The 17,868-nt window shown below is 44.7% G+C and overlaps 1 protein-coding gene across 1 annotated transcript in view; it reads right to left on the reverse strand.

Moving 5' to 3' along the window:
• The window catches only part of LOC122921922 (cholesterol 24-hydroxylase-like), a 74,559-nt gene that overhangs the window by 43,008 nt on the left and 13,683 nt on the right, over positions 1-17,868 (reverse strand). Inside the window, exon 2 of the mRNA XM_044272249.1 lies at positions 2,398-2,475. Within this exon, the coding sequence (XP_044128184.1) occupies positions 2,398-2,475 (78 nt within the window). The remainder of the gene's footprint in view (positions 1-2,397; positions 2,476-17,868) is intronic.

The following is a 17,868-nucleotide window of genomic DNA, read 5'->3' on the forward strand; positions in this document are numbered from 1 at the left end:
GGGAGAAAACTAGGTAGAAGACTGTCAGCCATCAGCAGGAGAGCAGGAGATTCATGAATAACCAGGACTCTTCTCAGGTGTCCAGGACTCTTTTCCAGGCCCAGTTTGCAATGATTGTGATGTTGGTTCTCAGCAACTACTTACTTTTAATTTTTAAATGACAGACCCCTGAAATCCACTCACCTGTCTCTACGTTATGCTGCCGTTAGTGTGGGTAGCATAAAGTTGATGACGGGTTCCCTTTGACTGTTCACAGTAACAGTAATATAAAATCTATATAAATTAGAATATACAGCACTGATAGAAACATTATTAGGCCAGTGATGTCACATTTATCGGTCACATGGGCTAGGCTCAGCTCAGTCCCATTCATGTGCTATCAAACGGGCAGTGCTGTGCTTAGTGAGCAATTTACATGGGCCAATACACAGGGCAATGATTGCCACTCATTAGCTGTATTTACATAGGCAGCAATCATCCCCTCTGTGCGAGAGTCTGCGGGGGAAATCAGCAGCAGCAATTCCAGACCAAATCTTGCTGATTTGGGAACAGATTTCTGTGTAGAAAACAGTTCAGCAGCAAAAACTCATCACTTCCCATCACTCCACAACCAAAGCACCTCTGGTCCCCCCTGTCCACCCAGCCTCTGTGATCATGTCTGATCCCATGCGGCCACTGCAGTCTGTGGTTGGGCTGCAAGTGAGGACAGGGGCAGACTGGGAACTCAAAGTGGCCCTGGAAAAAAAACCTAAAAAAGTGGCCCTATTTTGTAGGCGGGTCCAAATTGACAGAAGAAAGGACAACAGAAGTAGGGGGGCCATCAATACCGAAGTGCAGAACCAAATACCATAGTGCAGCACAAAATGCCGCCCCAGCAGAATCTAATACCACAGTGCAGCAAAAAATACCGCCCCAGCAGAACCAAATACCACAGTGCAGCACAAAATACCTCCCCAGCAGAACCAAATACCACAGTGCAGCACAAAATACCTCCCCAGCAGAACCAAATACCACAGTGCAGCACAAAATACCTCCCCAGCAGAACCAAATACCACAGTGCAGCACAAAATACTGCCCCAGCAGAACCAAATACCACAGTGCAGCACAAAATGCCGCCCCAGCAGAACCTAATACCACAGTACAGCACAAAATACATCCCCAGCAGAACCAAATACCATAGTACAGCACAAAATACTGCCCCAGCAGAACCAAATACCACAGTGCAGCACAAAATGCCGCCCCAGCAGAACCAAATACCACAGTACAGCACAGAATGCCGCCCCAGCAGAACCTAATACCACAGTGCAGCACAAAATACCACCCCAGCAGAACCAAATACCACAGTACAGCACAAAATACCACCCCAGCAGAACCTAATACCACAGTACAGCACAAAATACCACCCCAGCAGAACCAAATACCACAGTACAGCACAAAATGCCGCCCCAGCAGAACCTAATACCACAGTGCAGCACAAAATACTGCCACCCGCACCACAGTATGAAACTGTATCATCTTCCTGAAGACGGTAATACAGTTGAATTCAGAAGGGTGCCTGTATAAGTGCCTGATGCGTCTACATTAATTAAGGGCTCATTCAGACGACTGTATGTTTGTCTCTGCATCCGTTCCGGAACGGGTGCGGACCCATTCATTTCGATGGGACCTCAAAAGATCTGAACAGCACACAGTGTGTACGCATCCGCGCTTCCGTTTCCCGGCCCCACAAAAAATATGTCCAGGCATTTCTATCACAGGCCTGGTGCTTCCGTTCCATAAACTGCGTGACGCACATGGGCGGCATTCGGTCGTCTGAATAAGATCTAGAGCTGAGAGCATCAGATCTTCATGTACCTATCTGGCGGCCAAGGGGAAGACCTATGCGGCCCTATGGGCATCGCCTCATTGTGAAATTTCCCTATAGGGTCTATGGCCAGTCCTCCCATCAGTGAGGAGACATCATCAAAGGAGACCAGGTATATAGAAGGAGAGCAGGCAAGCAGACAAGGTGGCCACAGACGCACCACGGGAGAAGAGGATGTTTTTTTTTGGGTTTTTTGTTGTTTTTTTTTACTTTTTATATTTATAACTTGCAGATTTCGCTCTGGTTCTGCATGTAACCTGCAGCAAAATCCTCAAACATTGGGTTTGGATGCAGATTCTGACTTGCCTGTTGAACTCAAAGGAAGAAAAAAAAATCCAAATGCGCAAAAAATCCTTGGAAGGTCATTTTTTCCCGCACAAACAGTTTACAGATTCATAGACCTCTCATTCACTTTGTTTGGTACCATCATCCGCTGTGGATTTTCCATCTGAAAATTTGGGTTGAAAATCCACAGCGATCGGGGGCTGAGCTCTAACTATATTGGTTATCGTTGTAAAAACGTAGATACGTACCACCTCAGGAAGAGATCGTGCACCACCTTGTAGTTTTCCGAAGCCTTCTTCAGAGTTGTGGTGTGACCCAGCAGGAAGCTGCAATGAGAAGAGAGAACCTGTAATTGATTTATATTACAAAGACCAACCCCAAGCAGATCCCAGTACGTAAGGTCATAAGGGCTGGGAATTAGAGGCGGATAATGGTGGTCTTCCCTGCGTCACCTCATTCTGTAAGCAGACTAAGTAAGGGCTCATTCACACAGTGCAGTCAAATCCCATCTTTTGCTGTGATTTTGCATATCTAGGTAGATTTACTAATGCAGTCCACGTCCACAAAAGTGTGGCAGCTGAGGCACTTCTGTCTCAATTCCTCTCCATTTTAATGATCTTGCTTCTGGTCAGTGAAAACTCATCTTGACCTACTTCTGTCAAATAAACAGCCTGGACTTCTACAAGGATACATTGTAACAAAACCTCTACCCAGAGAAGAGATTGTCTTTATGTTTAAACTAAAACAGGGCAGGATTTAGACCAAGAATTCCACTTAACCACTTCAGCCCCGCTAGGTGAAACCCCCTTCATGACCAGAGCACTTTTTACACTTCGGCACTACACTCCTTTCACCGTTTATCGCTCGGTCATGCAACTTGCCACCCAAATGAATTTTACCTCCTTTTCTTCTCACTAATGGAGCTTTCATTTGGTGGTATTTTATTGCTGCTGACATTTTTACTTTTTTTGTTATTAATCAAAATGTAACGATTTTTTTGCAAAAAAATGACATTTTTCACTTTCAGCTGTAAAATTTTGCAAAAAAAACGACATCCATATATAAATTTTTCGCCAAATTTATTGTTCTACATGTCTTTGATAAAAAAAAAATGTTTGGGCAAAAAAAAAATGGTTTGGGTAAAAGTTATAGCATTTACAAACTATGGTACAAAAATGTGAATTTCCGCTTTTTGAAACAGCTCTGACTTTCTGAGCACCTGTCATGATTCCTGAGGTTCTACAATGCCCAGACAGTAGAAAACCCCCACAAATGACCCCATTTCGGAAAGTAGACACCCTAAGGTATTCGCTGATGGGCATAGTGAGTTCATAGAACTTTTTATTTTTTGTCACAAGTTAGCGGAAAATGATGATGATTTTTATTTTTTTTATTTTTCTTACAAAGTCTCATATTCCACTAACTTGCGACAAAAAATAAAAAATTCTAGGAACTCGCCATGCCCCTCACGGAATACCTTGGGGTGTCTTCTTTCCAAAATGGGGTCACTTGTGGCGTAGTTATACTGCCCTGGCAATTTAGGGGCCCAAATGTGTGAGAAGAACTTTGCAATCAAAATGTGTAAAAAATGACCGGTGAAATCCAAAAGGTGCACTTTGGAATATGTGCCCCTTTGCCCACCTTGGCAGCAAAAAAGTGTGACACATCTGGTATCGCCGTACTCAGGAGAAGTTGGGGAATGTGTTTTGGGGTGTCATTTTACATATACCCATGCTGGGTGAGAAAAATATCTTGGTCAAATGCCAACTTTGTATAAAAAAATTGGAAAAGTTGTCTTTTGCCAAGATATTTCTCTCATCCAGCATGGGTATATGTAAAATGACACCCCAAAACACATTCCCCAACTTCTCCTGAGTACGGCGATACCAGATGTGTCACACTTTTTTGCTGCCAAGGTGGGCAAAGGGGCACATATTCCAAAGTGCACCTTTCAGATTTTGCAGGCCATTTTTTACACATTTTGATTGCAAGGTACTTCTCACACATTTGGGCCCCTAAATTGCCAGGGCAGTATAACTACGCCACAAGTGACCCCATTTTGGAAAGAAGACACCCCAAGGTATTCCGTGAGGGGCATGGCGAGTTCCTAGAATTTTTTATTTTTTGTCACAAGTTAGCGGAAAATGATGATGATTTTTATTTTTTTTATTTTTCTTACAAAGTCTCATATTCCACTAACTTGCGACAAAAAATAAAAAATTCTAGGAACTCGCCATGCCCCTCACGGAATACCTTGGGGTGTCTTCTTTCCAAAATGGGGTCACTTGTGGCGTAGTTATACTGCCCTGGCAATTTAGGGGCCCAAATGTGTGAGAAGAACTTTGCAATCAAAATGTGTAAAAAATGACCGGTGAAATCCAAAAGGTGCACTTTGGAATATGTGCCCCTTTGCCCACCTTGGCAGCAAAAAAGTGTGACACATCTGGTATCGCCGTACTCAGGAGAAGTTGGGGAATGTGTTTTGGGGTGTCATTTTACATATACCCATGCTGGGTGAGAAAAATATCTTGGTCAAATGCCAACTTTGTATAAAAAAATTGGAAAAGTTGTCTTTTACCAAGATATTTCTCTCATCCAGCATGGGTATATGTAAAATGACACCCCAAAACACATTCCCCAACTTCTCCTGAGTACGGCGATACCAGATGTGTCACACTTTTTTGCTGCCAAGGTGGGCAAAGGGGCACATATTCCAAAGTGCACCTTTCAGATTTTGCAGGCCATTTTTTACACATTTTGATTGCAAGGTACTTCTCACACATTTGGGCCCCTAAATTGCCAGGGCAGTATAACTACGCCACAAGTGACCCCATTTTGGAAAGAAGACACCCCAAGGTATTCCGTGAGGGGCATGGCGAGTTCCTAGAATTTTTTATTTTTTGTCACAAGTTAGCGGAAAATGATGATTTTTTTTTTTTTTCTCTTTTATCCTTACAAAGTCTCATATTCCACTAACTTGCGACAAAAAATAAAAAATTCTAGGAACTCGCCATGCCCCTCACGGAATACCTTGGGGTGTCTTCTTTCCAAAATGGGGTCACTTGTGGCGTAGTTATACTGCCCTGGCAATTTAGGGGCCCAAATGTGTGAGAAGAACTTTGCAATCAAAATCTGTGTAAAATGGCCTGCAAAATCTGAAAGGTGCACTTTGGAATATGTGCCCCTTTGCCCACCTTGGCAGCAAAAAAGTGTCACACATCTGGTATCGCCGTACTCAGGAGAAGTTGGGGAATGTGTTTTGGGGTGTCATTTTACATATACCCATGCTGGATGAGAGAAATATCTTGGCAAAAGACAACTTTTCCCATTTTTTTATACAAAGTTGGCATTTGACCAAGATATTTTTCTCACCCAGCATGGGTATATGTAAAATGACACCCCAAAACACATTCCCCAACTTCTCCTGAGTACGGCGATACCAGATGTGTCACACTTTTTTGCTGCCAAGGTGGGCAAAGGGGCACATATTCCAAAGTGCACCTTTCGGATTTCACCGGTCATTTTTTACACATTTTGATTGCAAAGTTCTTCGCACACATTTGGGCCCCTAAATTGCCAGGGCAGTATAACTACGCCACAAGTGACCCCATTTTGGAAAGAAGACACCCCAAGGTATTCTGTGAGGGGCATGGCGAGTTCCTAGAATTTTTTTTTTTTTGTCGCAAGTTAGTGGAATATGAGACTTTGTAAGGAAAAAAGAAAAAAAAAGAAAAATCATCATTTTCCGCTAACTTGTGACAAAAAATAAAAAATTCGAGGAACTCGCCGTGCCCCTCACGGAATACCTTGGGGTGTCTTCTTTCCAAAATGGGGTCACTTGTGGCGTAGTTATACTGCCCTGGCAATTTAGGGGCCCAAATGTGTAAGAAGTACCTTGCAATCAAAATCTGTAAAAAATGGCCTGTGAAATCCGAAAGGTGCACTTTGGAATGTGTGCCCCTTTGCCCACCTTGGCAGCAAAAAAGTGTCACACATCTGGTATCGCCGTACTCAGGAGAAGTTGGGGAATGTGTTTTGGGGTGTCATTTTACATATACCCATGCTGGGTGAGAGAAATATCTTGGCAAAAGACAACTTTTCCTATTTTTTTATACAAAGTTGGCATTTGACCAAGATATTTCTCTCACCCAGCATGGGTATATGTAAAATTACACCCCAAAACACATTCCCCAACTTCTCCTGAGTACGGCGATACCAGATGTGTCACACTTTTTTGCAGCCTAGATGCGCAAAGGGGCCCAAATTCCTTTTAGGAGGGCATTTTTAGACATTTGGATCCCAGACTTCTTCTCACACTTTCGGGCCCCTAAAAAGCCAGGGCAGTATAAATACCCCACATGTGACCCCACTTTGGAAAGAAGACACCCCAAGGTATTCAATGAGGGGCCTGGCGAGTTCCTAGAAATTTTTTATTTTTTGCATAAGTTAGCGGAAATTGATTTTTTTTGTTTTTTTCTCACAAAGTCTCACTTTCCGCTAACTTAGGACAAAAATTTCAATCTTTCATGGACTCAATATGCCCCTCAGCAAATACCTTGGGGTGTCTTCTTTCCATAATGGGGTCACATGTGGGGTATTTATACTGCCCTGGCTTTTTAGGGGCCCTAAAGCGTGAGAAGAAGTCTGGAATATAAATGTCTAAAAATGTTTACGCATTTGGATTCCGTGAGGGGTATGGTGCGTTCATGGGAGATTTTATTTTTTGACACAAGTTAGTGGAATATGAGACTTAGTAAGAAAAAACAAAAACAAAAAAAAAAATTCCGCTAACTTGTGCCAAAAAAAATGTCTGAATTTAGCCTTACAGGGGGGGGGGGGGGTGATCAATGACAGGGGGGGTGATCAATGACAGGGGGGGTGATCAATGACAGGGGGGTGATCACCCATATAGACTCCCGGATCACCCCCCTGTCATTGATCACCCCCCTGGTAAGGCTCCATTCAGACGTCCGTATAATTTTTACGGATCCATGGATCGGATCCGCAAAACACATGCGGACGTCTGAATGGAGCCTTACAGGGGGGTTATCAATGACAGGGGGTGATCAGGGTGATCACCCCCCTGTCACTGATCACACCCCCTGTAAGGCTCCATTCAGACATCCGCATGATTTTTTACGGATCCATGGATACATGGATCGGATCCACAAAAAACATGCGGACGTCTGAATGGAGCCTTACAGGGGGGTTATCAATGACAGGGGGTGATCAGGGTGATCACCCCCCTGTCACTGATCACACCCCCTGTAAGGCTCCATTCAGACATCCGCATGATTTTTTACGGATCCATGGATACATGGATCGGATCCACAAAAAACATGCGGACGTCTGAATGGAGCCTTACAGGGGGGTTATCAATGACAGGGGGTGATCAGGGTGATCACCCCCCTGTCACTGATCACACCCCCTGTAAGGCTCCATTCAGACATCCGCATGATTTTTTACGGATCCATGGATACATGGATCGGATCCACAAAAAACATGCGGACGTCTGAATGGAGCCTTACAGGGGGGTTATCAATGACAGGGGGTGATCAGGGTGATCACCCCCCTGTCACTGATCACACCCCCTGTAAGGCTCCATTCAGACATCCGCATGATTTTTTACGGATCCATGGATACATGGATCGGATCCACAAAAAACATGCGGACGTCTGAATGGAGCCTTACAGGGGGGTTATCAATGACAGGGGGTGATCAGGGTGATCACCCCCCTGTCACTGATCACACCCCCTGTAAGGCTCCATTCAGACATCCGCATGATTTTTTACGGATCCATGGATACATGGATCGGATCCACAAAAAACATGCGGACGTCTGAATGGAGCCTTACAGGGGGGTTATCAATGACAGGGGGTGATCAGGGTGATCAGGGTGATCACCCCCCTGTCACTGATCACACCCCCTGTAAGGCTCCATTCAGACATCCGCATGATTTTTTACGGATCCATGGATACATGGATCGGATCCACAAAAAACATGCGGACGTCTGAATGGAGCCTTACAGGGGGGTTATCAATGACAGGGGGTGATCAGGGTGATCACCCCCCTGTCACTGATCACACCCCCTGTAAGGCTCCATTCAGACATCCGCATGATTTTTTACGGATCCATGGATACATGGATCGGATCCACAAAAAACATGCGGACGTCTGAATGGAGCCTTACAGGGGGGTTATCAATGACAGGGGGTGATCAGGGTGATCACCCCCCTGTCACTGATCACACCCCCTGTAAGGCTCCATTCAGACATCCGCATGATTTTTTACGGATCCATGGATACATGGATCGGATCCACAAAAAACATGCGGACGTCTGAATGGAGCCTTACAGGGGGGTGATCAATGACAGGGGGGTGATCAGGGAGTGTATATGGGTGATCACCCGCCTGTAAGGCTCCATTCAGACGTCCGCATGTGTTTTTGCGGATCCGATCCATGTATCCATGGATCCGTAAAAATCATGCGGACGTCTGAATGGAGCCTTACAGGGGGGTGATCAATGACAGGGGGTGATCAGGGAGTGTATATGGGTGATCACCCCACTGTAAGGCTCCATTCAGACGTCCGCATGTGTTTTTGCGGATCCGATCCATGTATCCATGGATCCGTAAAAATCATGCGGACGTCTGAATGGAGCCTTACAGGGGGGTGATCAATGACAGGGGGTGATCAGGGAGTGTATATGGGTGATCACCCGCCTGTCATTGATCACCCCCCTGTAAGGCTCCATTTAGACGTCCGGATGCGTTTTGCGGATCCGATCCATGTATCCGTGGATCCGTAAAAATCATACGGACGTCTGAACGGAGCCTGACAGGGGGGTGATCAATGACAGGGCGGTGATCAATGGCAGGGGGGTGATCAGGGAGTTTATATGGGGTGATCATGGGTGATCAGGGGTTTATAAGGGGTTAATAAGTGACGGGGGGGGGGGGGTGTAGTGTAGTGTTTGGTGCGACTGTACTGACCTACCTGAGTCCTCTGGTGGTCGATCCTAACAAAAGGGACCACCAGAGGACCAGGTAGGAGGTATATTAGACGCTGTTATGAAAACAGCGTCTAATATACCTGTTAGGGGTTAAAAAATTCGGATCTCCAGCCTGCCAGCGAACGATCGCCGCTGGCATGCTGGAGATCCACTCGCTTACCTTCCGTTCCTGTGAGCGCGCGCGCCTGTGTGCGCGCGTTCACAGGAAATCTCGCGTCTCGCGAGATGACGCGTATATGCGTCCAGGAGGAGAAAAGCAACCACCTTCCGGACGCATCGGCGCGTTAGGCGGTCCGGAGGTGGTTAAAGGGGTTGTCCCACAAAAAATATTCTACAGTTTTCAAATCAGCACCTGGATCTGAATACTTTTGTAATTGCATGTAATTAAAATTTTTGTATAGCCACTGAGTTAATAAATGAAACGTATCTGTATAGCGCCACCTGCTGTTTTTTTTTTCTGTTTTCTTTGTCCGTCTCACTGAGACGGCTGCACATGCTCAGTTTCATCCTTCAAATGCCTCCTGAGTTGTGATAGGCGGAGCATGGACACGCCCCCTGAGCTGTGATAGGGAGAGCATGGACACGCCCCCTGAGCTGTGATAGGGAGAGCATGGACACACTCCCTGAGCTGCAGCAGAAAAGACACGCCCCTTTGAGCTGTCAGCTTGATATAAATCTAGCAGAGCAATGAATGGGGAGATCTCTGGATCCATGTGAGGCGCAGGGCTGGTTCTAGCTTTGTTAGAAAGAGATTGTCATGTCCTATATGATGTCTGATTTTCCTTTTTGACATTAATCACGGGATATCCCCTTTAAAACTTTACATAGGTTTAAAAAAAACATTCTCTTGTGGGAGAATTTTTCATGGTCTTTGCAGCAGCTTTCTGGCATCAAAAAGTAGCAAATTTTTGCGCTAGAATCATTTGTGCAAGAATGTTGCAGCTTTATGGGGGGTTATAGTTAGTGTTGAGCGAATTGAAGTTCACGAGGTGGACTTCCATCCGAATTTCAGGGAAAATTCTAATTTGCTGCGAAGCCGAATTTCCTTCTGCTTCATGGTAACAAACCAATTTTCCCTAAAATGACGGTAAAAGAAAAAAAAGGAATACTCACCTCGTCCATTTGCACGCAAAGAGTCCACTGCAGCTATCTTGATTGAAGATCCCGTGCGCGGTGACGTATGACATCACCACGCCAGTCAGCACGATGACGTCACCATGCGCCGGCAGAGATTTCCCACTGGATCTTCAATTAAGATGGCCGCGGCAGACTCTTCGAGATCAAATGGATAAGGTGATATTTTTTTTTATTTTTTTTATTTACAGATTAACCCCTGACAGCCCTTAATGGTCATCTCAGATGCAGCGATCAACGCGGCATCTGAGAGGTTCAATTAAGGGGGGCCGCACCATCACTGTTCCCCGTCATTGCGCCCGTTACTCACAAAGAAATGCACTTTGTGACAAAGTAATTGATCACAAGGTGAATTTATTTGACTACAAAGAGAGAAATTGCAGCATAAAGAAGAAGCTAAGTTATACAGCAGGCCTGTCAGCACAGCAGAGCCAGAGAGCAACAGATGTAGCAGAGTTGAGTTTGCCTGCCAGAGTTGTAATGCTAAAGCCTGCTGGGACCAAGACAAAGTTGGAAGATTGTGTCTGATGAAATTATATCAAAGTAAAGCTGCTATTCAACTTAATCACAAGGTCTGGACTCAATTATTTCTTCAAATTCCTCAACTATTCCCTCCTATTTGTCTGCTTCGGAGCTAACGCCTGGGCTCTAACCGTATCCAGGTAGGAGCACCGCGACACTTACTTACACTAGAAGGGACATTTTAGGCCACCCTATACCACTCGGCCATTCCTACACCTGGGTACCATACTTCTAATAGGGGGCGGCCCGCTGTAAATGTGTCATCAAAAAATGACCTATTGTTTAAGGCTACTTTCACACTAGTGCTTTTTGCGGATCCGTCATGGATCTGCAAATACGCTTCCGTTACAATAATACAACCGTCTGCATCCGTCATGACGGATTCGTTTTTTTTATGTCTTCTATAGCCATGACGGATCAGTCATGAACACCACTGAAAGTCAATGGAGGCCGGATTCGTTTTCTATTGTGCCAGATTGTGTCAGAGAAAACAGATCCGTCCCCCTTGCTTTACATTGTGCGTCAGGACGGATCCGTTTGGCTCGGTTTCATCAGACGGACACCAAAACACTGCAAGCAGCGAATTGGGTGTCCACCTCCAGAGCGGAATGGTGACTGAACGGAGCCAAACGGATGCATTCTGAGCGGATCCTTTTCCATTCAGAATGCATTGGGGCAAAACTGATCCGTTTTGGACCGCTTGTGAGAGCCCTGAATGGATCTCAGAAACGGAAAGCCAAAACGCCAGTGTGAAAGCAGCCTAAATCGTTTTTATGTATAACATGTTTTTGATACGATAAAATGAAAAGATAAAATCCTGTAGTTTTCGCACCGGCCACTATGCCTGATAATTGGCGCCACTTCTTGGTTGGAACAGACACTTTACTGTCTTTAACTCATTCTAATGCCTGTAACGATTGCCTGTAATGATACCACCTCTGTGTATAGATAAGACAGGATACATCATTCACAACAGGCGATGGTCAAAGCTCATCTATTCCTTCGTTGTACAATGACCTCTGCGCAGGTCACAGAGCATGCCCGGAAAACTCTCCCATAGAAGTCAATGAGGTCCCCTCCATGCCATTGTGTCTATGGACCATGGGGCTGCCGTAAAGCAATTCTTTGTGAATGCTGTTAAGAATAGCTCAGGCAAGATGGCCGCCCCCACAATAGTGTTCAGGAAATAGAATAACTAAACCTGCCATCAGAAAATAAATACAGATTCGGAAAAAAAAACAATATGCGTTGCAATCTGGTTTTAACTGGCAGATAAAATTTTTCCACTAAGAGGCCTTGCGGTATCCTACTCCAGCGCACTTAGACTGGTGTAAGAAATGCCAGTCCTAATAAATTCCTCCCACAGCGTTCACCAGTGCAGGACTGAGCAGCCTGGGACCCATGCCAATGCCAGGGAGAAGGGGCCCAGTGCTTTGTAACTTCGGAGCACTCAGCATTTCCAGACACCTGCCGCCTCATGTTGATGGTAGCCACGGGAGACGTCCAGTCGTTAACAGAAGGAACGCAAACCAGATTGCAAGGAAATGGGGAAGGACAAGGAAGTTAACCACTTGTGGACCGTACAGTGCTAAACCACTGCAGCAGTTCCCGATTATCAGCACCTGAATCTGCAGGGTGTCACCGCTGGGCGACACTTCCGAGCCCTGTGAATGCTGCTGTCCTACACAGGAGACGGCACAGGACTGCACTGCTGCATTAACCCCTTAGATGCCATGGTCAGCATCCACATTTGGGATGGCCAACCTGCGGCTCTCTAGCTGTTGCAACACTACAACTCCCAGCATGCAAAGACTGCCTACAGCTATCAGCCCACACCAGAGCATGGTGGGAATTGTAGTTTTGCAACAGCTGGAGAGCCACAGGTTGGCCATCCCTGATCCACGGGGTTAGAAGGAGTGGGTTCCTTCTTACTCCACTGGTGCCCCGCATTGCCATTGTGGGCTGCCAGTGGCTGTCGTGGCCCGGGTTGCCAACCAGAATTTTTTCTTCTTTCTGGACAATTTATCCCAAAATCATGGACAGCCAATATGTTTTTTAAGGACAAATTGGAAAAACATAATGAATGATAAAGATTATAAGTAATACCGTCTATAGCTCAATATACTGATAAGAGTTCATTACCAGCATTTACTGTGAACTGTAAGAATGTTTTGGTGATAATTATCACCAAAACAATCTACTCAGCTACCACCAGCCTAAAAAAAAAAAATTACAGACACATCTTTTTTTTATGGACACAGGAAAAAAGAAGTCTATTTTTACAGACTGTCCAGAAATCTCTGGACGGTTGGCAAAGCTGGTCATAGGTGCCAGGGGTCTATCAAAGGCCCCAAGCTTGTCACGGCTATATGCCCATTGAGGGAAATCTGCATTAAATAAAAACAGAATTTGCAGAAATGCTGAATGCAGTGATGTAAAATCAAAACCATTCAGCTAAAATCGGTTCAGTAATGAAAAGAGGACACACCCCACTGGAAGGCGTTAGATCACAAGTGCAAAATACAATGAACTCCGTAGCTGCACCCAGTGGAAAATCAAAAAGGCATAATTTTAGGATTAGACATGAGCTAATAAATTTATAATAATACCGGTTTAACTTGGTCCAAGTGCTTGCCACTAGCATTGCATGGGCTTAGAACAGGGATCAGCAGCCTTCGGCACTCCAGGTGTGGTGAAACTACAACTCCCAGCATGCACACTTGCTTGGCTGTTCTCAGAACACCCATAGAAGTGAGTGGAGCATGCTGGGAGTTGTAGTTTCACAACAGCTGGAGTGCTGACCCCTGGCTTAGAACAAGTGTCAATCAGAGAACAGCTAGAGACACCGGACAGGGCTTCTATTAAAGCTTGCAATCTAGGACAGGGCATCAATATAGAAAAAGCAGATAACCCCTTTAAGTGACTTTGGGAGAAAACTGCTCAATATACTGATACGATCTCATTACCAGCATTTAAATTACTGAACTTTGATGAACTCGACTTCGGTTCCGTGGTACCCGTCGGAACCGAACCAAAGTTTGGTTTCAAGTTTTAAAGTGGTTTTCCAAAATCAATTACCAAAGTTATTCAAAGAAGTTCCATGCGACTTCGCTAATAACTAACTTCGGCTCATTGAAGCCCATACATTCTAACACTGTACAGAGACAGATCTCCATACAGTATTAGGGCTCATGCACATGACTATGTATTTTAAGTTCCGCAAAACACGGATCCACAAAAAATAAAGATGACGTCCATGTCCATAATAGAACAGTCCTATCCTTGACAATAATAGAACAGGTCTTATTTTTTTGGCGGAACGGACACACGGAAACGGAATGCACACGGAGTAACGTCGTTTATTTATTTTTTTACCCACTGAAATGAACGCTAAAAACATTAGATTTTAATTAACTCAATTCCTAAAATACGGACCTACAGATAAAGGTCATCCAGGGGGCAAACCAAGTGCCCAATTAATCAAACTAGGTACAGTATACATCACTGAATACCAAAACAAAACATGAAGTAAGGGACAATGGCCAAGAGGCAGACGGGGGAAGTAGTTGGGTCTTATTCTCTCCCTACACCGACCCTACTGTAGCCTCAGCCCGGAGACAACCCCCGATGGTGGGATTTCACCGTCCTCGTGCCTAGGCCTGATGAGCCCTAACCGTCCCTACCACGTGGGACCTAAAACACATTTCTCCAACGCGTTTCCCCCAATTTGGGTTCTTCAGGGGGCTGGTACAGATTAGATGAGTGGTCAAAACAGGATAAAAAAAAGAGATGAAAAAAAATATATATAGTACTTATGGTAGACATTCGGTCAAGCGCATACTCAGGGACCTCACATGTTATCCAACTGGATAGTAAAGGATACTACCTGCAAAGTATAAGGAAGGGAAAAAAGAAAAGGAGAACCATGCATAACTTGTCAAAGAAGATAATCAAAACCTTAGAAATAGGAAAGAATGCAGGTTGCGATACATGACGTGTATCGCCTGTCCTACAAAAAATGTTGCAGGAGCAGGTATTCGTGTTTGGCTGGCTTTAAATATATCACCTCGGCGCGCAAAATTCGCACCAGAGGACTCGCTTCCCGTCAGTGGAATGCTAGTACCGCCCACCTCCGGTATGTGGAGCGCATACAGCGCTTCAATGCAGTATCCATTGTGCGTTCCAATCATCTTCATGTGACTTTGACTAATGGAACGCACCACTTGCGGTAGATGGAACGCAGTGGTCGCTTCCGGGGATATCAGGTCACATGTTCGCCTCCGGTTGCACAAAATTGTGGTGTTTATTTGGACCAGGTCCTACGTCAATTTGTCCCATCTCTCCCATCGTACACCAGAGACACGATGGATTTTCTCAACAAGATTGAGACTCAGTTTTGATCCCTCGTGTCTTCCGGCGAGTATAGATGTGGAGTCACTATATGGTAGCATTCCACACAATAAGGGTCTCACAGCGGTGGCCGAATATCTGCGCACTAGAGGGACGTATTGTAGAGGGCACAATCAGTTTGTGGGTGAGGGTGAATTCAAGGAGTGTGATAATTATCTTTTGGGACAGGCGATTCAACCACAAGCTCAGGGGGACGGCAATGGGGAGCCCCCTGTGCTCCCACATATGCTAATCTCTTCCTGGGCTGGTGGGGGGATAATATTGTTTTCCCTGACCACGATATGCGGTGGAATAACAAAATAACATTTTGGTCACGTTATATCGATGACGTGTTTGTACTGTGAAATGGCGAGGAGGAGTTTGTTACTTTTGTTGAAGCATTGAACATCAACATCATCGGTCTGAGGTTTACATACGAGTTGCACTCTGAATGTAACACTTTTTTTGGATTTTAAGGTCAAGAAACAGGGCGACAGACTGGTTACGACGATCTTTAGGAAACCGTCTTCCACCAATGCCATATTGCATTGGAATAGCCACCATCCCCCCACACTTAAAAGAGGGAACCCCAGGGGCCAGTACCTCAGAGATCGAAGGAATTGCATGAACCCCGAGGAGATCTACACTGAGTCTAGGTTCACTGGAAGGAGTTATCCTAAGACCACCCTTCAATATGCACTAGGATGAGAGAGAAAAGATCTTTTGGTCCCCAAAAAAAACCACCAGAAGATAACCAATCAATTATCATATCTACCTATGACGTGGCCAATCCTGAAATCAAAACCAACCTTGACAAATACTGGCCCATCTTATTGATGGACCAGGATCTGACGCAGACTATCCCCCCCGTACCCTAGTATTACATACCGCAGGGGTAGGAGCTTAAGGGACCGTCTTGAACACAGCCATTACATGGCACCGGCCTTGACCGACGTCCTACAGGGATGTTTCGCTGTGGCACTTGTAAGGCCTTCAGTTTTATCTCTGTCTCAAAAACAATCACAGGCTCTGCCACCAAGACAATCCCTATCCACGATTTCATTATATAGCATCCCTGCTCTAAAAGGAACAACTTTTAGCAAATGAAGCAGTGGAAAAAATGGCCCAAGGGTCATTGAAAGGGTTTTAGGCAGTAACCCTTCTGTCCTGTGTGGGGGGCCTGGTTTGATCCTTGCTATGGGGCCCTTACTTCTCTATGTAGGCCACTGACATCGGATGTAACATCTAATGCTCGCTTCGCTCAACACTAACCCGGTCCTGGAGCAGTTAGGCGACAGAGCCAATTGCATATTCCATAACCCATAGTGTATTGCTCCCCCTCCGGGAAATCCGCAGACTAACTGCACAATCCTAAAGCTCCCTGTAATTTTTCCCTCAGGCACCATTCAGTAAGGGTGAAAGGGGGAGATTAAAGGAGCAGTCTCAGCGGCAGAGTGATGTTTCCCAATAAAGGCCTTCCATTTTCTAAAGAAACCACCTGTACATTGACTTTTGCATTTTTCGGTATCTAATTTTTTGACGTTCAAGAGGCATTTTGAACTGATCAACCCCCTCCTATAATTGGAGGTGAGGGTTGTAGCCAAGATTGCAAAAGGCACCTCTTGGCCGCTATACATGTATATGGGATATTTGACGTTCATCTGCAGTGTACCCAAAGATTTATTCATAGCAAAATAATAAAAGAGCCAAGTCACTGGTAAGAGCGGTCTCAGGCTCTTATTTTTATTAGTATTTTATTTTATTTATTTATATATTTTTAACTGAGAAAATAAAAGACGACGACCTTTTCCTATGCCGGTTGTTATGATTCCATGAGCCAGAAAAGGTGAATATATCTGAAACTGGTTAGAGCGGTGGCACCGAATATCCTACGTCACAGATCAGTTGGCGTACCTCCAACCAAAACTCAACTTCAATGCTGTGCCCTCCCATAAACCATGGCAGAAATCCACACCCTCTGTTTTGCCCTCGAGGCAATGAGTCAAACGTTCCGATTTAGGCTTAGATTTAAGAAGATTAAATGGACAGATGGCTTCATGCATTATCCAAAAAATGTGTATCCCTCCGTGCCTACAAATTACACGCCGGCACATCAGAAGTTTATGTTTGGCTTGTTCACCCCCTAATTGAGTAGCCCATCGTTTGGAAAAAAAATAAAAATCAGGGCCCTGTAGTCATGAAATAATGGCACCCCAGAAATAGAAAACCGTCTTGTGTCTAGCACCAGCAAATCGGCCCATCTTATTTTGGACAACTTCCTTGCTCACGTCAACAAGTCTAGTATGCAGCTGAACAGAGAAATGCACACATCCATGTATTAACAAAGCCATCTTTAACAGGTCTGTGCAATGCCTGCATTTTTCTAACGCCCGTAGAACCCCTTTAAATATACAAAGTGACATCAAAATGTATTAAAGCAAGTTCCCTATTTTGTATTTAATATGAATAGTTTCTCCTGAATAAGGGGACTATGGCAACGGTTTTGGTTGGCATGGGCAATTTTTTTTACAATTTTATATCATCTTAATACTAAATATCTAGATCAGTATATATATATATAATTTTTTATAATACTAAATATATAGATCTATATATATATATATAAATAAAAAATAGTGCTGCTCTATTTTTTTTATTTTTTT

This window comes from Bufo gargarizans, chromosome 11 (assembly GCF_014858855.1).
Source record: "Bufo gargarizans isolate SCDJY-AF-19 chromosome 11, ASM1485885v1, whole genome shotgun sequence".
NCBI classification, from domain to species: domain Eukaryota; kingdom Metazoa; phylum Chordata; class Amphibia; order Anura; family Bufonidae; genus Bufo; species Bufo gargarizans.